At 41.9% G+C, this 22,413-nt stretch overlaps 1 protein-coding gene across 2 annotated transcripts; it reads right to left on the bottom strand.

Moving 5' to 3' along the window:
- Nucleotides 1-5,218: 5,218 nt before the first annotated feature.
- On the bottom strand, nt 5,219-11,582 carry LOC4327066 (probable serine/threonine-protein kinase At1g54610). Of its 2 annotated transcripts, none has more exons than XM_015766405.3 (8): nt 11,022-11,582; nt 9,819-10,103; nt 9,329-9,646; nt 8,640-8,867; nt 7,783-7,883; nt 7,163-7,274; nt 6,427-6,870; nt 5,219-6,118 (listed from the first exon to the last, which is right to left on the bottom strand). In XM_015766405.3, exons 1-8 carry the CDS (start codon nt 11,376-11,378, stop codon nt 5,858-5,860), a joined length of 2,106 nt encoding a protein of 701 aa, XP_015621891.1. In that variant the 5' UTR covers nt 11,379-11,582; the 3' UTR covers nt 5,219-5,857. The 2 variants fall into 2 exon arrangements, with proteins under 2 accessions (XP_015621891.1, XP_015621892.1); XM_015766406.3 differs by having other exon boundaries at nt 10,790-11,404.
- Between the last annotated feature and the right edge of the window lie 10,831 nt (nt 11,583-22,413).

The raw sequence follows: 22,413 nt of genomic DNA, 5'->3' as shown, positions 1-22,413 counted from the left end.
GCTGATGATTTGATTTCAAGTTACATGCATATACGTATCCTTTCCATCATGTCTTCATCAATCTTGTATCATATTCTAACAGTGTTTCGATGTAATAATCGTTAAAAAACAATTGTTGATTCTCTACTCCGTAGAGGCTCTGTGTGGTCTGTACGGGTCTTGGCTCCTAATTAACGTTGTTGCAAATATTTCCTACATGTAATTAAGATGGCTAGCTGCGTTGATAACACGATATGTATCGTTTAAAACCTAATTTGGTCCTAACCCTGTGTGGGCCCATCCTGAATCCAATGTGTAGCGGTGCACGTATATGCATATGTTTACAATGAGTTTGGCGAGTACTTTCTTTCTATTGATTATAAATATATTTTTTTGATGTTTATAGAACAATAGTTTCTTAAGTCCTTAATTTAAAAACAAAAAAAATGATACGTATGTATTTGTCTTGAAGAGTGATATCATAATAAATAAAGTTCGATCAATTTTATAGTTTTTAAGATAATGAAAGAATTTTACATCTGTTTCTACCATGAGACACAACCATGAGTTTGTTAAATTGTAAGTGATGTGACAAACCCAACTTCCCCCATGCATATTGTTGATTGGCATTATCAAATAGATTTTTTAGCCAGCAATTCTAATGTAACTATGCGTCACCCATTATAAAATAAGAGGCTTAAATTTAACTACCGATTCTAAGAGTGTAGCATCATTACGGCTATGTTCGAGATGTGAGGTTGGGAACTCACCTCCCGCGCATGTAAAACGGAGTGATGTATTTTCTTATGATTAATTAAGTATTTGTTAATTTTTTAATGAAAAATGGGCTGATATGGTTTTTAAAACAACTTTTGTATAGAAATTTTTTGCAAAAAAAAATGCACCGTTTAGCAATTTAAAAAGCGTGCGCGCGAAACACTGAAATGTGAGTTAGGAAAGTTGGGGAAAGAACACAGCCGTATAGTATGATGCTCATCCTCGATAGCACCAATCAAATTTGGAGCCAATAAAAATATACGAAAATAACTTACAATTGTTTTAAAAAAACTTTATTATTACGACAACATCAAATTAACCAATATAAAGCACTAGCTTTAATTAGAATTATTTTTTTGATGAACCTAATTACTCCTCCTCTAAGTAAATTACCAAAACTACCTTTTGACATTATGGAGTGAAGGGATATTAAAATAAAAAAAATGCATCTCCAACAAACCAAATAACGTGGCACTCAGAGAAAAAATGTTATATTGTCTATTGTGTATAGCAGAAACAATAGCGTTCATCTCCACCTTTTTTTTAGCTAGGTTATTCTTCGTTAAGAATCAAATTTTACCATGGATGACGATGAGAGGAAGTATATGTTTGGTGCTTAGCATAGTACACTGGTCTGGTAAACGTCTGAATCGAAAAAGCTTAATTTTCTCAAAGAGTGATGAACAGAAAAAAAAAAGCATCAGCTTTGTCGTGCAGGTCCTTGTAGTACAAGACGAAGGACTATTATTAACTAGCTGTACAAAATGCACGCACTGTTTATATTCCAATTTTTTTCTTCAAACTTTTAATTTTTTCGACACGTCGAACTTTCCTACACACATAAACTTTCAACTTTTTCATCGTATCATTTCAATTTCTTCAAACTTTTAATTTTAACGTGGAACTAAAGACAACCATAGTGTGATATCGTAGAATTGAAAAAAAAATTAAGCTGCTGTGTCGAATTAATGGGAGGAGAAATGCGACGGCGTATCGATCGGCTTGTACGTGGCGTCGCAAGCGCAGCTCTGGTACGTATTTATACGTGTGTACGGAGGCGGAGGCGTACCGCGTACGTATACGTATACGTCAATGGCGCCGTCGCGGGCACGGCGTGTGGCCGTCTGACCACCGGAATTGCTTGGATCGAACGGCAGATGTTGGCCGGAGCTGAGGACGACGACGTGTGTCGAGAGGGACACGTTTCAGCTCTATCGATCGTTTGCGCTCTTCAGCTAAACCGCAGTTAAAATTTTGAATTTTGTTTTTGTTTTTTTATATTATAAGTTGATTTTGATTTTTTTTTATCATAGTTTATTTTTTAGCGTTAGTTTTTTAAATTGCTATGAACATATATATATATATATATATATATATATATATATATATATATATATAAAAATAAGATTTTTGGACTATAAATTATTTGTTTCGTTAACCAGTATTACGGAGTACACAGCTTATACTTAGATAAAATGCTTGCATCACTTCTTGCATTTTAAAATATACTCCCTCCATTCCATAATATAAGACATAACTAATTATTTTAAAAAAAATGTTTCATAATATAATATATAGGCATGTATGAATGCATGCAATTAACTACCACTTCTTTCTCACTAAATTATTATTTTTTGAGTCCTATATCCTTAATATTTTTAATTCTATTAAGTGAATGCATTATATATATATATATACACGAATTATGAGGTGATAATAATTACTTTTTGGTCTTTAGATTAAGGGTGGTTGAGCCTTATATTTTGGAATGGAGAGAGTAGCAGCTTCTTGCATTCATAATTTGTTGTAAAATATAATTTTTTTCACCTATGTATAGGTTTTTAACCCACCACGTTACTAGCTCCGTCCCAGAACGTAGCAACCTAGGATATGCTAATGGGTCTAATCTGAAATATGCTCGTGTCTAGATTCGTAGTCTTAAGATAGATCTAATCTCATCCTAACTGGCTACGTTATGGGACGGAGGGAGTACGTTCTTCCATCGTTCAATTTCCACACCTACAGGCTCCATCGCCGTCGCAGGCCCGGCCACCTCATGTAGGTCGTGAGATCATCCAGTACGTACGTGCCAACGTACTCTAGCTTCGTCAGCATCTGGTATGTACAAATTTTAGATGGGGATGTTTTTATTCCGAAAATGGAAAGTCTACGGATCGTTGGGGGTTGAGTTAGGCCGCGTGAGGACCGTCCGATCTGGGATCTGCGGATCAGGTTACGCTGCTGCAGTCAAACGTTGCCGTGTGATCATCCGTGTCGAATTTGTACGAGCAAAGCACTGTTGCAGCTACGGTGAATCGTGTTGTGGTACTTTTCGACCAATGTTTAATCATTCATTTTATTTAAAATGTTTGTGCAAATATAAAAATATTTATGTCATGCTTAAAGGACATTTGATAATGAATCAAGTCACATTAAAATAAATGATAATTACATAGATTTTTTTGAATACGACGAATGGTCAAACGTTGGACAAAAAGTCAACGGCGTCATACATTAAAATATGGAAGTAGTCCGTTTTAATTTCTTTCAAGCTCCAACTGCTCCTCCACTTGCATTTACTCTATGGAGTTTGAGATGAGAGCAGTAGGAAGATTCATAGATATTGTTTCCGTGAAATCTTTTCCAAAATTCAAATCCTCTCCAAAGATATTATTATGCCTTCGTTTCGTTCCAACTTTGACAGAGTATTAACAATCGACTCATTACGAGTTTGACATGGTCTCTAAGTAGCTTGCCATTAGACCTGGATCATCTGCCTACTATACCAAGTAACTAGTGTGTTCTCTCTCTCTCTCCAACCTCTGATTCGCAAATCATCGGTTTATAATTTGGAAGATGCTATAACATTTTTCTTATTTTTTTCAATATAGGCAACCATTGTTACTACACCGTTTTTATAGTATCAAGTTATTGTTATGTATGTATTGAAACTTTCTAGCTTCTCTGCCACGCGTATTACTGTAGAAGACCAAGTCCCTCATGGCATGGTTGTATTCGATATGAGGTTGGGAACCCATCTCCTCCGTAAAAAAAACGGAGCAGTCTATTAGCGCATGATTAATTAAATATTAGCTTTTTTAAAAAAAAGGATTAATTTGATTATTTGGTTTTTAAGTAACTTTTGTATAGATTTTTTTAAAAAAAACACACCGTTTAGCAGTTTGAAAAGCATGAGCGAAAAAAGAAGAGAGAGAGAGAGAGGGGGGTTGGAAAAAGGCTCAAACGAACAGAGCATAAGCTATAGACACATCGGTTTTCCATAGCTTTTCTGTACGACCTCTTGTAGGAAGAATCGATGCAAGCTCACCCAAAATAGGGATTTCATAAGTCAATCCTATCACAAATGTACAATCCCTGATGATGTCTAGCAGAGAAGCTAGAATTAATGAAATGGAGGAAGGGCTACCCGCTTAATTTATTCTTCTTTAAATCAAATTTAGGTTGATGTGGTTGTCAAGATTAAGCTGAGAGGATTCAAATATGGTGAAAATAAACAAACTACAGTTAGAAAAATTTAGATCAGGTTTCTAGGCACCCGACCTCTTCTCTTGTAGCTCCACCCCTAATGTCTGTGTGATTTTGTTCCGGGCGCACGTACTTTTGATGGGGGAGTATGTGCGTCATCAACCTTCGATGATGTCTTGAAAGAAAATAAAAACTGAAGATTATTAAAAGTTGTATATATAACAGTTATCTACTTATCTTCGTTGAATCACTTGCTATCCAAGAAAAATGGTGGATGAATTTGTTTAATTATATGTCCTGCTTATCTTCAATGTCTTAACTCTTAAGAGAACGATTTCAGTCATCTTTGACCACGTGAGCTATGATTTAGTATTCTCGCCTGAATTTTGTCATTTATCAAGGCAATTATCCATATGCAAGCTTGACACATAAGCCGCCTTCTGAAAGGAATCAGACTCTACTTTTAACTTTAGTCTAGTACAAGTTAAACGGCTGCTTAAAACCAAGACTTGGTAAATGTTGACTTTAGTCAATCGAAGAAAAACCTTGCGCAAACAGCAACTACTGAATTTAGCAATTTCGATTGGTAATATCAGACCAAATTCCATTCACTCTATTATAATTTGAAGTATGGTGAAGCTTATACTTCTTAGAAGAAGACTACCAAAAATGGTAGATTTTAGCACATATTTTATATATATAACATTGGTAATTTCATACCAAATTTCATTCACTCTATTATAATTTGAAGTATGGTGAAGCTTATACCTCAGAAAAAAAGGCTACCAAAAATGGTAAATTTTAACAGATATTTAATATACATAATATACATTTATGAAGTACACATAAGACTACGATTTAGTCTGACTCAACATTTACATTACTCGGGCACACAATTTCAGAATCATAGGACTCACAATAACCACTGAATTTTGCAAATTTGACCGAAAATGAATACCCTGAGTGCAATTGGAACTTGACAAGTTCTGATCATGTTTGGTTCCATTCCACAGCCTTTCCTAGCAAGTACTAGGCAAGATTTCTCATCAACTTGGCCACATGCAGGACGTACATTCACTGCAACCACTGAAGTTTTGCAAATTTCACTAAAATGAAACCCCACGTGCAACTCGGAACCTAGTTAACAGGTTTTGGTCATGTTTGGTCCCATTGCACAGCATGTCTTAGCAAGGAGTAAGCAAGATTTCTCAATAACTTGGCCACATGTAGGGCGTACGACCCACTAGCGTGGGGTACACTATACAAAAACAAGGAACCAAGCATGCCCAAAACTTCGTAGATCTAATTCACACAGCATACCTAGCAATCTGAAATATACAATTGAGCTAGCATTTCAGCAAACTGAAACCAGAACATGGAGAATTGCCAGCCTCATGATAATGACATCTGTAGAACACCCAAATTGCCGCTAAATTAACAAATGGCCTTCTTCCCTCTCCTTCAAAGTTTTTTTTCCCAATTAAAAGGCATTTCACAGCTAGACTTTCCTGTACATAACGTGATATATATCCCCCGGAAATATGGGGGAAAGGAAGCCAATAAAACTTCTCTTGCAAAATCACGTCGATACGAAATTACTTGCTAAGCATTGGCCTTACTGCTGCATAGCTCGATAGCTGGAGCGGCTTGAAGGGAAGACCGGGGCAGCGCCAAAGTCACTGGGTCTTAGGCCAAACTGATGATGCCCATCCCCGGAGTGCCCATGGCCTCTCCTTGCTCTTGACTTCTCAACCCGGGTTCGGCGGAAGACTTCTTGAATTTGGCGGTCATTTTCCTTCAGCATCTGATCGACATTGCCTGAAGGGCAAATTAGAGGCCCAGAATGGTGGATCTTGTTACCCTTTGATCCATAGCCCTGTTCAGACAAGAAATAGTCAATTAGAAATCTAGACAGGGGAACAAAGTAAAGTTATCTGACATCAAAGCTAGTGCTATAATATTTTTCGGTTTTTCCAAATGTGTTAATCGTGAACTACAAATAATGCTAGGTAAACCTCATAATAACCTGCTGGAACTGAATACATAATATATGAGGACCTTGGATTTGCTGAAAGAAACTTTTCAATTTGACAACTGAGATTTGCAAAAAAACTGCCAACTATGAATTAAATGGCATAACAAACTGTTTTCATACTTTTGCTACTTAGGTCTGGAGATACTTACAATAGCTCCATCCACCCTGCTACTCCTGTCATCTTTCTGCTGAAATACTTGATCATACTTTCCACTACTACTGAAACGCTCATTTATAGATTCAGACAGCCTCCGTTCATGCGGAAAGGCTTCGGCTTGAGTAACCACTGTTCCATTGCCATTATCTGAACGAATATTTGATCTTGTTGATACAACCACACGGAAGTCCGATGCGTTTGCAACACCAGAAAGATGAATATCGCCATTTTCACTCCGTCCAGCCTTTGAAGGTTTATTTTGATTAACTAGAGGCCCAGAATGGAATGTTCTTGTGTAGACACGTTGAGAGTCTTGAGACGATTCAGCAGGATGAGTTGGCCTGGGTGGCTCAATCGGAAAGCCAGATGCAGAGTCTTCCTTGCTGGGATTGAACATCTCACTCCTGCTCTTGGCATTGACTTGGTTTTGTCTTTTCTGAAATTGTACACAAAAATAAATATATTCATCTAAAAAAATAGAACAACTTGGATAGCAAGATTGTAGAGGAAAAATACACTTGGAATGTGTGCTGGCTATTAAAGGCTTCATGTACTTGTGGAAAAAAAGGAGACAAAGCGCACAGCTTAGACACATATGAAGATCACAATATAGAGCCAGTGATTACTATGTATGTGAATGTAACTTACAAATAAGCATATACGGATATACCTCATCAACCTAAATATGAATAGTACAATATATTCAATAACAGTCAACAAGGTATTACCTGCAAAGATGACACTAATTCTGCATTTGCGTCAGGTGCAGGAACTGCTCTCGACTCTCTAGTCCGTCTTTCAGGATCATACTTGTGTTGCTTTCCTCCAGCAATACCTTGCCTACAGAAATGTGCAAATGTCAATTTTGAAAGAAAATGCAGGCATTGCAGATTCATGATAAGATTGTTTCTTTTCCATTTAAGCACTAAAAGTATAGAGACAAATAAACACAGACAAGAACTATAGACAATAAAAGTGAATTCATGTGTAAAAGATGTTTATAACACAGGGAAATACGTAGAAATAGGGGAGGTGGGAGGGGGGAGAGAGGTTCCAGAGTGGAATGCAGAATACCAGAACAGGAATGGGTCCAATCATATTATATATCTGGTCAGCTGATACCATATGCACACGACCAGCCAGGTATAAAATCGGTGATAAGGTCAGATTCATGATACACCTGTTGATTGACTTTAACACTCTAATTTGCAAGAGTGTGTTTTCCTTATTATTATGAAGCCATGAAGGTATGCATAGGTCAGCAGAACATTGATCCAAGTTCTCTAAGGAAGTTTTATGATTCAGAGATAAGATGTAATATTGTAAACATAATGTTTGTCGTAAGTACCTCCGAGCTTCCTCCTCTCGCCGTTTTGCATCAAACTCTTTGCTTGGGGGATATCTCGGCAGACTTGAAGGATTGCAAGCATATGGTTTTGTTGCAAAAAACTGAAGAAGACAATAACAAGCACATTGTTAATATCCCAAAGATTGGGTACTATGATGATTAAAAGTAAAAAAAAAAAACTTTTGAGATGTATTGTGAAAGATTAACAACCTCCTCTAACATAACATCTAGTGGATCATGGTACACAGAAATGAATAGCAACAGAGCTTTTATACTTCTAAATCCAAAACCTTGATCCAACTAGGACATGATGACTTTCATAGACATTAGAGATGGTTCAGGGGGAATTATTTTGCAGAAAGTATTTACTTCCAAACAAATATAGCTGATCTGAAGTTTCTAAAAAAAAGGAAAATAACGTTTTAACAGTGATACTTTGCTATTTTAAAACTTCAAACAGCAGAATATTTGAATGCAGCACATTACTCCCTCTGTTACAAATCTCTGGTGTTTCTGGAATTGTACGCTCTCCAACATGTGCCTTTGACTGTTACTTTTAATTTATATTCTGAGAGAGTGAGAGTATTATTTTACAGCAAATGTAATGGTAAGGCTTTCATCTGATTAATCTTGATAGTGTTATGTGGGTTAGCATTTATTGTCTGAGAGTTCACGGCACACATGCCATGTTGACATACATTTGTAAACAGAGGGGACAATTGAGAATTGAAATGGAGTAACGTATAATCAAATAGAATCTCTATATGGATTCTCTCTCGAAATAAAAAAGAATCTCTATATGGAAATAAACAGGAATGTCTCCAGCAGCTGGAGAAAAGTCCAAGGAATTTGAATACCTCACTTTGCAATGCAGAAGATGCTGTTCCTCGATCTGCTGGATCAACTGAAAGAAGAACATCCACTAACGCCACAGCAGGCGGAGGAAAATCTTTAAATGTTTCTGATACACGCCTAGCATATGGATGCTGTGGCTTAAAAATTGTGGCATGAGGAAGTTTAGACTTCCTCCAATAGTCCTCTGATGGTGAACCACAGAGTTTAAATATTTTATGTAACTGCTCAACCTACAAAAAGAAAAAAAACAATATGAACACTATTTCAAGACAAATTCAAAGCATTCACTAATAGCGTTTACTCCCTCTGCCCACTAATATAAAACGTGTTTTGATTACAGAAATTCAAATTTGAAAGATTTTGACCAATGATTAGTTACTACCTCTGTCCCAAAATATAACAATTTTTAGCTATGTATCTAGACATACCCCTGTCCAGATACATAGCTAGAAGTTGTTGTATTTTGGACAGAGGGAGTACCATACAAGCACATTTAGTGTGTCAAACTTATAGCATTAGATTCATACTTCAAAGTAATTTCACATAATATTGGTTTTACAGCTATTGGGATTATATTTAATGAGAAATTAGTGGTCAAAGTTTAGTCTTAAAAACATTCTGCAATTAAAATGCACCTTATAAACATGAATGGAGGGAGTACTTCCAAGTAAAATAGTGGTCGACAGCATACCTCAGTTCTACCAGGCATGATAGGCTTGCCAGCATATAACTCAGCAAGAATGCAGCCAGAACTCCAAAGATCTACAGCAACACCATAATTTGTGGCACCAAGCAAAAGTTCTGGTGGTCTATACCAAAGTGTGACCACACGACTAGTCAAAGGGTGACGTTGTTCAGGATCAAAGAAACTTGCTAGGCCAAAATCAGCTATCTTCAAAATGCCTCGGTTGTCAATCAAAAGATTGGAACCCTTAATGTCACGGTGCAGAATGTGACGACTATGACAATGCTCAAGGCCACAGAGTAGCTGCTGCATGTAACATTTAACCTGCAACAACAGAATGATCATTGCCCGCTTGCTTTACTCGTATTTTAAGTAAACAGCTACTTGAGGCTTTTTTAGGACTACTATAGGATGCAATATATTCCTTTAGTCTTTCTTTACAGCTAATAAGATTTAATAACGAGTACAGATTCCAGAAGAGGTAATATCAATATACCTGAGACTCAGTAAATTTCACTCCAGGAAAAGAAGCTAGTCCAGCTAGGTCATGTTCCATGTACTCAAAAACAAGATATAAGCTACAAGACATTCTTGAAGTTACTAGACCCTCCAGCTTAATAATATTTGGATGATCAAGCCGTCGCAAAATAAGGATTTCCCTGGCCATGAACTTCACACTCTCAGGTTCCAAATTATCAAACCGCACTTTCTTTAGGGCAACAATCTTCTCCTTTTCAAGATCGCGAGCTCTGTAAACATTACTGTATGTTCCCTGACCAATCTGTATAAACAAAATAACAACAACTGAACACACCATGGTATAAAGGGCGCAATCAGTCCAGGTGCAAAGTAAAGTTTAACAGTGCACAATCTAGTTACAAAGAAAAAGGGACATAATTGTCAACCAAATAGCAGTTCCTAAAATTTTGAAGTTCAGAGAAATAAAGTATCCCGTAGCAAACAAAACAGGAAACCGCGGTATTATAACAGCTAAACACCAGTGATTCAGCTAAACTGAAACTGGATCAACTGTTAGCAGAATATATTACATTATTACTATTACTATTTAAATTTTAAACCAAGTTTGCAGGTGAAAAAAAAAAGTTGCCACCATACTCTCAGATCCCATAGCAATGTAGTACTACTACTAGAATAGCATTGTTCACCCCACCCCATTAATAGCAGGGCATGAGTTGCTAGTAATGCCCACTGTTCCCAGGTTCCAAGGTCCACCAAAATTATCAAGAAATCCAAAATAAAGAAAATGCCACCGCATTTTCGCATCCAACGTAAAAGGTGCCTCCCACTAATAACAGATTTGTACTGTTTCCAGTCGTCCTAGCTACCAAGAATCCACTTAATAGACAACCCAAATAAAAACATCGCGATAGTACCCACCCTCATCAATCGTCAGTAAATATCCCTGTAAGAGGGGTAAACTCCCCACATTTTACAGCCCAATTTTACCTTTTTTCCTTCCATTAGAGAAAGTATGAAGGTGGGGAGCACATTGTTAATGCATCAATTTATATTCTCAACGAGAAACAGAAATCCAAAAGGGGGAATTCGCAGCCCGCATTGCTCCAAATTCTCGCCGTTCCAATGTTCCAAATTAGAGATCAAAGATGAGAGCAGAAAATGAACAGAGCCAAAATGGAGATGTAGAGAGAGAGAGAGAGAGGAGAAGAGAGTGTGTGACCTTGTCGAGCTTCTCGAACGACTCGGCGCGGCGAGGCACCCACCCGCGCACGGCCTCCGCGGCGACGGAGACGAGCCACGGCGGCCACCCCGCCGCCACCTGCTCCCCCTCCACCGCCCTCGGCACGGGGCTCCTCACCCTGCACGCCGCCATCGCCATCGCCGCCGCCGCCGCCCTCCTCCTCTCCGCCGCCTCCTCCCTCCCCCCCACCCTCGCCTGCACCTTCCTCGCCTCCCCCTCCCTCCTCACCATCCCCACCCCCATCCCCACACCCTTCCCCGCCGCCACCGCTGCCTCCGCCGCCGCCCCGCACCTCCCATCATCCACCGCAGCCGCCCTCCCGCACACGCACCCCATGCCCGCTGCCTACACTCACTCCGCCCACCTCCCGCGCCGGCGCCGCCGCCACGGGCGCGGCATGCGGAGGCCGGGATCTTCCCGGGGTAGGTCGCCGCGCCGCCGCGCCGAATTGGGGCGCGCGCGGCTAGGGTTTGGATTGGAGTGGAGGAGGAGGAGGAGGAGGAGGAAGTGGAGGGGAGTAGCAAAAACCAGCAAGGGAGTAGTAGCACACTAGCAACGGCCAGGAGAAGAAGACAGCGAGAGGGGAAGGGGAGGGACCTGTTTGTAATTTCTCGGTTTTGTTTGTAATTTTTTTCAGGGGTGTTTCTGCTTAATGGCTTCTCTCTAGGTCTTTGAGGGGAGGGACCTGTTTCTAATTTCGTGGTTTTGTTTGTAACTTTTTGCAGGGTTGTTTCTGATTAATGGCTTCTCTCTATGTCCTTTTGCATTTGAGGACCTTGAAGGATGGATATTTTTGAAATGGAGGTAAATGTCAATACCTTGATTCCTCTTGGTCACATTTCTCTCCTCTAATAACAAGTTAAGCAAATAAAGTTAAGGTTTTCCGTAAATAGGCTTCGATTATAGATAAAGAAATGTCGAATTTAAAGTTTGTAAAAGTAGGACCCCTAGATAACATGCAAGAAGGGATTTGTGTCATTGGCATATTGTTCGCCAAATTTCTAGATGAGGGCTATATATAATAATTTTCTTGCTGATATTAGCGACTATCATCTTGGAGAGAACGGTAGAGAATAGCAAAATTATCCACAATAAGCTCACACTGTATGATTGATTGGTTAATATGATAAGAATGTCTAGATTTGCCAACCTTTAACAATAAAAATCAGTCACGCTTTAGTTGCATATAAAACCCACGCCATGCTTTCAATGAACACTGGTGCATGTATGGGATCAAAACTGCATTGCGACACTCGATACTACGAAAACACAACAAATGTATAACTTGATCAAACTTGACTAATCACAAGTATGTCTATTTAACCACGTGGCTCCTAAGCCCAAAAGAAGAAATACTCCCATACTTGAGGGGCTCAAAGAGTCAAGAACCATAGCAACACAGTTCATGAGCGGCAAAGACAGGAAGCTTGTGAGACAACTTAAAAGCTGAATAATCAAGCTTTTGGGGGGCATATATGCAGATCCCTTTTTCTTGCCCCCACACTTCTTTAAAAATTATAAATAAATAAACAAAAATACAGAAGCTGTTCTTCCCTGTGGTGTCTCTGCACCGGCTCGCCAACTTTTCCTACCCTCCAGGATCTCACTGACACGTGAGTCCCACATATCCGGGCCCACCCGTCAGCGACACGTGGCGACGCGAGGGGTATGATTTCTGGTGCGGGTCTTCGAGAACGGCGCCGGCCGTTAAACTGTTGTCACTGGGCTAAGCTAGCTAGCTGCCAATTTGGCTCGTTGCTACGCCCACACGGTGCCACGTACACAGGATCTGGGCATAGAGGTGTGTGTATGACATGGTGGGCCCACCAGCTGAACTGCTACTGTTTGTGTATTGTGCTGATTTGGCAGGTGGTTGTGGTAAAGCTTCTTCACGATGGGATCGAGATCGAGTTTTTTTTTAACTCAATAATCCTCGTGGGCAAAATATATGTTTTTGTCACGAGAAATGCATGGTACTACGTGTCCTAGAGGATTTTTTTTCTTACTAATTAAATCCAAGCTCGTTTGTTAGTACACAACGAGAGCTTTACTACTGGCCACTAATTCACATGCTAAAGCTGATTTATACAGGACTTTTGGCATTTATATATACTGTCATGGTGTTTCTATTTTTCTTTTCATTGCAAAAAAAAAAAGGACGCTCCCTGTCGTCCACGCGCGGGCGACCGGCCGCCGCCACCGGAGCGCGCCGCCGGAAACCGCGCGGCCCGCCGGGATGGCGGCGGCGGGGCCAAAACCCGGCGGTGGCCCGTCTTCGGCGTGAGGAGGCGATGCAGCGTGCCGGGAGGCCGCGCGGCGGCGCGGCTTGTGGCTGCGGATCCGGCGCCGCCGCCGCCGGATCTGATGGCGGCGCGACCGGGCGACGGGCGACGCGGCGCAACCGGGCAACGGGAGACGCGGCACGCCAGGAGACGGGGGTTGACGGCGGCTGGTGGAGGGGTCGGCGACGATGTTGGAGATGATGCGGAGACCGGCGGCAGGCTGGGGCGGCTTCGCGGTGGGCAGCAGCGACTCGTGCCGAGGTCGCGGCGTCGACGGGAGGTTGGCGCCAGGGCAGGAGACGGCGCGGAGACGGCGGCAGGCAGGGGCGACGTCGCCGTGGGCGGGCAGCGGTGGCTCGATCCGTCCGCGCGCAGGCAGAGGCTGTGGCGGCGTGGTGGTCATGACGACGACGGAGCTGCAGCGGCGCGGACGTTGAGCCGGCTTGTGCCGCCCTGGCTGGATCCGGCCATCCACGACCGGATTTCGCCTAGGTGGGCTCCAGCGGGGTTGTTCGCTGGCATCTCATTGGCGACGAGCCTCCTGCCGAGCAGGGGGCTTCTTTGGCCAGTGGAGGTTTGGTGGCTCAAGGGCGGCAATGCATGGATGTGGAGTTGGCGGGACGACGGCTTGTGCTGGCGTGAAGCAGGAATGGGGCTTGATGTCCGCGGCGGACTTCCTCGTTGCTGGCCGAGTGTTTTTCCCTTCCTTCGGTTTCCCCCCTTCTTTGGCCGGACCCTTTTCTGGTCGTGGGGAACGCTAGGGGGAGGGCGGAGGCTTCGGTTTGCCGTAGGAGTTTGCGGCGGATTGATAGCGTTTTGAGGGTGGCCAAGGGCCCGTCTTTGCCGTTTGTTACGATCAAGGTATGAATGCTTGTGAGACGTCATAGACTATTCTATGGCCGTCGATGTGGGGTGCTTGTGTGGGTAAAGTGAAGATGCTAGCGAAAGTCTTGCCGTGCCTTTGGCCGGTTCGACGACGACGGCGCTCGTGGTCGTCGTTTCCCTTCTTGGAGGCGTTGTCATGGCGTTCTTTCATATCCCCCACAAATCTTCAGGTGAAAACCTTGTTCCGGCTTTCGGACGAGCGGCGACGGTGTTACGCGTCGTGTCCTCCTTGGGGGCGTCGCTTCAGAGAAGTTTCAACGCATTGACGACTGTTGATGGTCTTTTTCGCTTCGAAAGCTTTCATACATTGTGTTCGGCGAGGCTTTCGCCTTCTTGGGTCTACTTCGTTTCTTGTGGTGAGTGTCACGCTCTTTGGTTGTTTCTGTTGATGAAGTCGAAGCTGCTCGCTGATGGGGTGCGGCGAAGCTTGGCAACGATGACATGTTGCAGTCTCTTCCAAGGAGTTCTGGTGCTAGCCGTGTGAAGGAAGTGGCTCCTCGATGGCTAGGCTGATGTCCATTGTTGGATGCCGGAGCTGCTTTTCGCTTTGGTGATTTTCGTGGATTCAGTGTCGCTGTGGTTGTGAAGTCGGCGCTGCTGGGTCGCTTGGGCGGCTAGCTCGACAACGATAACACCTCTTATGTGATATGGGAGCTGTTTAGTCGCTTTTGTGTTCAGCTTGGCGGCGACATCCTGCGTTTGGGCTCCGCCGTAGTTGTTAGTTATGTAGGGTGGTTTTCAGCCGGTTTTCCTGTAATTAACCGTGCAATTGTATGGTTTTCGGGTCCGATTTTCCTTATAAGCTGGGTCAATTCTCTTCTTCTAAATATAAAAGTGGAGCAAAGTTTCGCCTTAGGTTTTTTTTTAAAAAAAACCATGCGTCTGAGTTTTTACAAACATCCTATGTGTGTGTTTTTGGCAGTATGAGGATGTCTGTTTCCTCGCACTGACATCTTACTTGAAATGTCGTCTCTGCAGGTCTGCAGATATACTGTATTGTCCATGATAAAATTAAGAGTAGAATATAAACAAGCAGACAGCTAACAGCTTGCTACCATGAGCAGTCAAGAGACAATGCAAATTAAGATTGCAAGTGTGTGTGCCTTGAAAGTTGAAACCATGCAAAAGTACAGACACCCAATCCATACATTAATTACACAACTCAACTTGCATCATCATGGTAAGTATTGGTTCATTTTTAATCCATCCAAGCGATGACCCAAAATTAAGTCAGCTAGCCATCCCAATGTACACAAAATTAATGAGATAGAGAGGGAGAGAGAGAGAAAAATAACTAGACAAGCGTGGACAACTGGACGACCGAATTAGAGCAGGTACAATAGCAGGCTATAAACCAGCTATAAACATATTTTAAAGAGATAAAGGAAAGGAGAGAAGAGCAGCGGGCTACAGATCTGTAGCCAGCTGCAGCACAGACTCTAAGACGTACTGTGTGTACGACAGGTAGGACCAGGTATTAATAGTATAGCAAGTAACTACTGTATGAATTAGCTATTACTAGCAAAAGTGCCCGTGCGTTGCACCAGGTGATTACTGAGTGTGTATATTGACCAAAAGTGTTGTTTGGTTTAGCAAAAGTGCCTGTGCGTTGCAACGGGAAGCGTATAGATCAGCAGAATATGGAATTAATTAAAATATAAATTCACTGAAATATTTGGTATTTTTAAGTAGGTATGTATATAATTAAATAAAAATTTACAAGTAAAGTATGTGTGAGAAATAAAATGATATGGTTAAATTTAATTTTATTAAATTCTCCATGATTAGTTTCGCTCTTTGAAATTTTATAGAATTTTCAGAGCTTAATTGCTAATTTTAATAATACAAACTTCATTTAACAATTATTTAATTGGAAATCTAATTTAAGTTTTTGTTGGGCCGACCGACCTACGTGTGGCCCATGAAGCGCGTGTGGCCCATCACTGATGCGGCCCGATGATGGAGGCCAGCCCGACGCGGGAGCGATCTGAGCCGTTCATTTTAATGGACGGCTCAGATCGGCTCCTAATCTATCAAAACCCCCAACCCAAATAAAACCTAACCCTAATTTCATTCTTCCCCTTCCTCCCCTCCACGCAGGCCGCCTCTCTCCCTGCCGGCGGCCGCGCCGCACCCCCACCGGCGCACCTCTCCACGCTCCTTCCCAACCGGCGACGCCTCTTGCCCCCCTCCCCACCGCCGGCGGCCTTCCCCACCGAGCAGCGGCGACGACGGCGGTAGCGGCGCCCTGCCCTCCCGCGAGCGGCGGCGGCGGTGACGGCACACTCCCTCGCGGCGGGCGGTGGCCGCCGCACCACTCTCTCGGCAGATCCGGAGGTGGTGGCGGCGGCGGTAGCCGCCGGTGGATCCGAAGGTGGCGGCGGTCGTGGACCGGATGCGGCTCCCTCCTCCCCTCTCGCCTCCCTCCTGCCCCTGATCCGGCGGTGATGGCGGTGTTGTAAGTTCAAGTGCCTTAATTTGGTTTCGGTGATTAATGACAAATCTAATTATATGAGATTAACGTTTTTATGAGCCTTTCTTTGACTAGTCTTATTTGGATATGAAAGTAAAAATGATGGGAGGTATGTATTAAACTTCGCATATTCTAACTTGGTCTCTCTTGTGGATCCAAAATATAGTGTGAGCTCCCTCATTGATCTTGATTGATTATGCACATATGTGTTCCTTTATATCCATATGTATGTACACTTGAGGGGGAGCTTATTCTATATTTTGTTTATTATAAGATTTCTATCTTGATTTGAAAACATCTTTCATCTCATCTCTCTATATTGTTTATATCGGGTTATTATCCATCACCAAAGAGAGAAAAGATTGAAAGATCTTGGATTAAACAATTTGTGTAATTGTTACGTTGGTGATAGATGATAAACCGATGTTTATGGGATTAACCTCTCTTTTGCATAAGTTATCTACTAGGTCATTTCCCGATAATGAGATGTGGAAGACATGCATTCTTTTGTGATGGACCTTAATCATGACAAGGATGAAATGCATGGAGATAAAATGATATGTACCACTTCTTATCTCTTACTTTTTGATAGGTTCATATATATGATTTCCATGTTATTGATATATAAGTGTGAGACTAATGTTTACTTGAATCTTATCTTATTTAGTCTCGTTTACATTGAGAACATGGAGATCATGAAGGTATATGTTTTATGTTGGTCTATATCATTACTACATATGCCTTCTCTCTATGTGTATAGGATAAACCCCAATTGGTCATTCTCTAATTATGCATACACTTGCATCTCTTGTATTTATTTGTATGCATATATTTAGGGGGAGTAAATCCTATACATTTATTGTGCATGTTCTAGATCCATGTTGTTCACCTATTATTTATATCGGATCTTTGCACTTAAGGTTGCATACGAGTATATGACACTTGTGATGTTAATGAATACTCAACAAACATATCCATATCTTTCATATGTAACCGGTTGGTCATCAAGTGAAGGATGACAACTGATTTGTTGAGACTAATGTTCTCCTTTGATATGTGAAAAGGAATAGATCCCACTATGATGAGGCTAATGGATGACACCATGGGTTAATAGTCACCAAGCTAAGGACATCGCCATGTTGGCAAGAATGAAATCAAGCTTGTGATGAGAAGAAAGTCTTGACAAATGATGGTAAATACCTTGGTATAAACATGGTTGAATCAAATGGTCACAAGTGTTGATCTCAACTCAAGCTTGACCCTAAGATGGATGGCGCAAGGCAAAGGTATAATGTAGCTAAGAATGTTTTCTTAGTCTTTTCCTGGTCTTAGTGTTTGGTGTAGACCGGATTTGCTAGATAGGCGCTGTACTATCAAGAGGGGTCTATGAAGCGAGCTTGTGGATGATCTTGTGCCATATTAGTTCATATGCATGTAGGTGTATTTGGTGGGCTTGTCTAGCCAAGTGTGGTGAGTTTTCTCAAGTCCTAAACAAAGAGAGATGTGGGCAAATCCTATAGGTTTGGGTAGCCTCATGTGGTTATGTCCGGTGGAGTATCCTTTGGAGTGTGAGCCCTTTCTCCCTGAGAAAATTTGTGTTTCTTGGATGGATTGTTCATGGGTTGGATAGCCCTTTGAATAAGCTTTCCATAAAGTCCAAGAACGCCAAATTCCGAGACCCGAGTCAAGAGATATTGTTGTTTTACTAACGGTCGGTTGAGCTGAAAAGTGATCTGCGGTCTGACCGGGCCTGTTAGCCGGTCTAACCGGCGTGGTAAGGCCGATCTGACCGGCCCCAGTGGTCTGTTGCACTTGTCTGGTTTTTGGTGGCGAGACAGAGCCGCCAAAGCCACAACCGGTCGGACCGAGCCAAAGGCAGTCTGACCGAGCCGTGGAAGGTCTGACCGGCCACTACACTGCGGTCAGACCGGCCAGGTTGAGTGGGCTCAATGATTGCCCTGTAACGGCTAGTTTTCTAGCCGTTACAAAGTAGTCCGGTCTGACCGGCCACTCTATGGCGGTCGGACCGGCAGAGCACAGAGTTGGGGATTTCGACCCCAACGGCTAGTTTTGGTGGTTGGGGGTATATATACCCACTCCCCAGCAACAAGGGTAAGGTTTTGGCACTCCATTGCATTATATTGAACCCTTGCAAGAGCTCTCACACCCTTGGACACTTAGTTTATCTAGTGAGGTGTTAGAGAGTGAGTTAAGCCAATCCAAGTGCATTGCTTCATTGTTATAGCTAGTGTGGCACTTGATCATCCTCGGCAAGCATCCTAGACTTGTTACTCTTGGAGGTTGCCGCCTCCTAGACGGCTTGTGGAGGTGTTGCCCGGTGACCTCTCTGAGGAGATTGTGGAGGAGGCCAGGCACCGGTTGTGAGTGGTTTGGAGTTCACCACCTTCGGAGTGAAGGAAGAACTACCCTAGTGATCGAGGCTTTGGTAGTCCTCTCCGTGGGCCAGCTCCCGCCTTACCCACCCCTTGACGAAGGGGGCGTGCGGTGGCTTCGTGGTTGAGCGGTGGAGTTGGGCTCGCCTCAACGGAGATTAGGAAACCGGCGAGTTTCTGAACCTCGGTGAAAATTTCTTGTCTCTTGTCTCCTTTATTTTATGCAAATTTACTTTGAGCAAGTTTACATACTAGAGTTTATTTGTGCTATTATCACCCTAGGCTTGCAAACCTCAACATAGGCTAGCTTCTTTGTGCACTTACTTGAGACTAGTTGATTTAGGTTTTGAATTGTGCAAAACCATTTTGATTTACGCTTCCGCATATAAAACTCGGTTTTAGCTAAAAGTTTGAAAAACCGCCTATTCACCCCCCCTCTAGTCGGCCTCCTTGATCCTACAGGTGTCGGCGGCGTCGGCGGGTGGGTTCGTGGCCGACGGCGAGGTGGCGAGGAGCAGCGCGCTGCAGCCTCCGGTTCGGCTCGCCCCTTCCTCTCCTAGTCATCTCGTGTTAATATGATGTTTTCTAATGATTCCGATTTAGATTTGGACTTGGATTTTGTGTTTGATTTGGATTTGGATTGTGATGATTTGAGATTGGAGAGAAGGTGTGCTCAATGTGGGATTCTATTTGTGTGATGATGGAATTCCGACTGGGTTTTTTGAGGGGGGGAGGGACGAAAAATTACCGTATGGATGAGGTAACGACCGGAAAAATCCGAATATTTATATTAGTTATAGATATTGGCTATAAATGATTTGGAGCTAGTAGTTAGCTATACTATTAAACTTGCTCTTATAGTAACAAGTGGAGGGACGCTGTCACATGAAACAAACTGAACAGGCGGACTGCTATAGATTACATAGAGAGATTATTATTGTCCTCGATATGGTTCCAAATCATGTATAGTTAGATCCGCAATTTATCATTACCGCGAAGTGCGCGCGCAAATAAACTAAAATAGCCAAACTACCGAGAATAGCAGTAGCACTTGATGACGATGAACTCAGCATTACAGATCGAGGCTAATATAGGCATATGCAATTTGATGTAATTAATACTACATTCGTTCCAATTTAAGTGTAGTTATAGATTTTCGTGTCCAACGTTTGACTGTCCGTCTTATTTGAAAACTTTATGAAATCCTTTTAAAAAAATTAGTATTTATATTTTATCATCTAATAACAACAAAACTACTAATCATATTTTTCTTTCAAACAGGACGAACGGTCAAACATTAGACATAAAAAAAAATATAAAACTGCAACCTTTTTTTTGACGAAGGTAGTACTATATATTCCAATACTATTATAGTACATCCGTTCTTATACTGATCGAGTAGGGCATTACCGAGTAACTAAAAAAATCTATAGGTGATGTTCCATATATATTTTCATTTGATTTAGTCACCCCCTGTATATATGGAGCTCGATAGATCGAGCGAGCGTGTATTCTTGGTTTGTTGCGTGGCATGTAGGGACAAAGTATATATGGTAGGGCAATAGACGACGCCTGGTTGCTTTGCTTTGCTTGCTCAAGCAGAGGCAGACCACATGCATGCATCCATTCGACGATATATGGATCTGGCCGGTAGATCGAAAAAGCTAAGCCAACCCCAACCACCGCGAGGAAGTGGCCCTTCCCGATCATTAATGCATGCTGCTAGCTACTCCCTCAGTCACATAAAAAAACCCAATTACAAAGACGAATCTGAATATAGCATATGTTTAAATTTATCCTTGGAATTTAATTTTTGTTAAAATAGAGGAGTAGCTGCTACCTGTATATACAAACACTAGAGATTATCTTCTTGTTACGATCATTAATACATTTCCGAGGTATAGCAGGCAACAATGACTCTGAAGAATTATTGCAAACGTTTTAGCTACATATATATAGCTCATGATCTGTTACTAATGGAGACGCCGTACGTGATGTGGGTATGTATATATGGAATCGGAGCATCGATCGATCGATCACAGTACAGTCCCTGCATGAATTGAACAGAGGAAGAAAAGAGAGTACGGATGCTGCTGCTGCTTGACCGGGACATCGATCGATCGAGAAAGAGAAGAGAGACGCAGTGCAGTGGTGGTACGGGTTGATTTGGGAGACGAGCTAAGCTACACTCCTACTACTCGTAGCTCGGCCAGTGCACTGCACAGCATGCGCCTCTTCTCTTGTCTCGACGCATGCTGGTGCAGAGACGACGAGACGAGAGAGAGAGAGACGGCAATGGCGCCATGCGTAGGAGCATCTCGGAGGCAAGAGATGGAGTTATACTCCCTCCTTCCCATAGTACTCCCTGCGTTTCAAAATATTTAACGCCGTTAATTTTTTAGCATATATTTAATTGTTCGTCTTATTAAAAAAATTTAAGTAATTATTAATTCTTTTTCTATCATTTGATTCATTGTTAAATATATTTTTATGTAGGCATATAATTTTACATATTTCACAAAAGTTTTTGAATAAAACGAACGATCAAACATGTGCTAAAAAGTCAACGGTGTCAAACATTTCGAAACAGAGAGAGTATTAAAACCTAGGACTGGATGGGATGTTTCATAGTACAATGAATTTGGACATTGGACATGAACATCTTTTATATATGTTGTACTATGAAACATTCCATTCAGTCTAAGATTATAATATTATAGGACGGAGAGAGTAGCTCGCAGAGCAGGTGGTCACATGGCACTTCGATCGTGTACCTGCATTCTGCATTTGCAGCCGCCCGCGACTGCAAAAGCTGGACCCTCTAGTTTCTCGTGTTCCTCTCTCACACAGGCCACGGCAATACTACATACTGCTTTTTTCTTTATTTAAATTTAAATAATTTTATAGTATAGTATAGTAACAATTTTCATACAAAGTAAACATTGTATCAAAATATGTTCGGTGTTAAATATAATAAAACTAATTTGGTGCTGTGGATGTACTATTTTTTTTATAAATTTAGTTAAATATAAAGTAGTTTGACTTAAAAAAATTCAAACGACTTATTATATGTGAAATAGTCAGTAGTACTAGACACAGGTAGTAGAAGAGTAAGCTTTGCTCTCTTTCTCTCTCTGTACTACGGCCCAACCAAATGGGCCTCGTTGTTGGTGGCAGGAGGGCAGGCCCAGCGGGGACCATTTTTAATTCTGGCCCCGATGGACTCCTCGATCAGGAGCCGACTATCATTTTCTTATACTCTATCACCTTATCAGCCAAATAATTCAAATTCCATGACTAAATTGAACCGGACACTATGATTTGCCGGTTGATAAGTT

This window comes from Oryza sativa, chromosome 1 (genome assembly GCF_034140825.1).
Source record: "Oryza sativa Japonica Group chromosome 1, ASM3414082v1".
In the NCBI taxonomy this organism is placed as follows: Eukaryota; Viridiplantae; Streptophyta; class Magnoliopsida; order Poales; family Poaceae; genus Oryza; species Oryza sativa.
Note: the sequence above shows the minus strand (reverse complement) of the source record. Positions and strands in the feature narration are given on the sequence as shown.

Bases quoted from the DNA above. Each gene is read 5' to 3' on its own strand.
- LOC4327066 (XM_015766405.3), bottom strand. From the start codon at position 11,378: ATGGGGTGCGTGTGCGGGAGGGCGGCTGCGGTGGATGATGGGAGGTGC. The intron at 7,884-8,639 runs GTATTCAAATTC...TGTCTTCTTCAG, and splicing joins CTTCTGCATTGCAAAGTGAG to TTTTTTGCAACAAAACCATA. The intron at 6,871-7,162 runs GTAATACCTTGT...GTACAATTTCAG, and splicing joins AATTAGTGTCATCTTTGCAG to AAAAGACAAAACCAAGTCAA.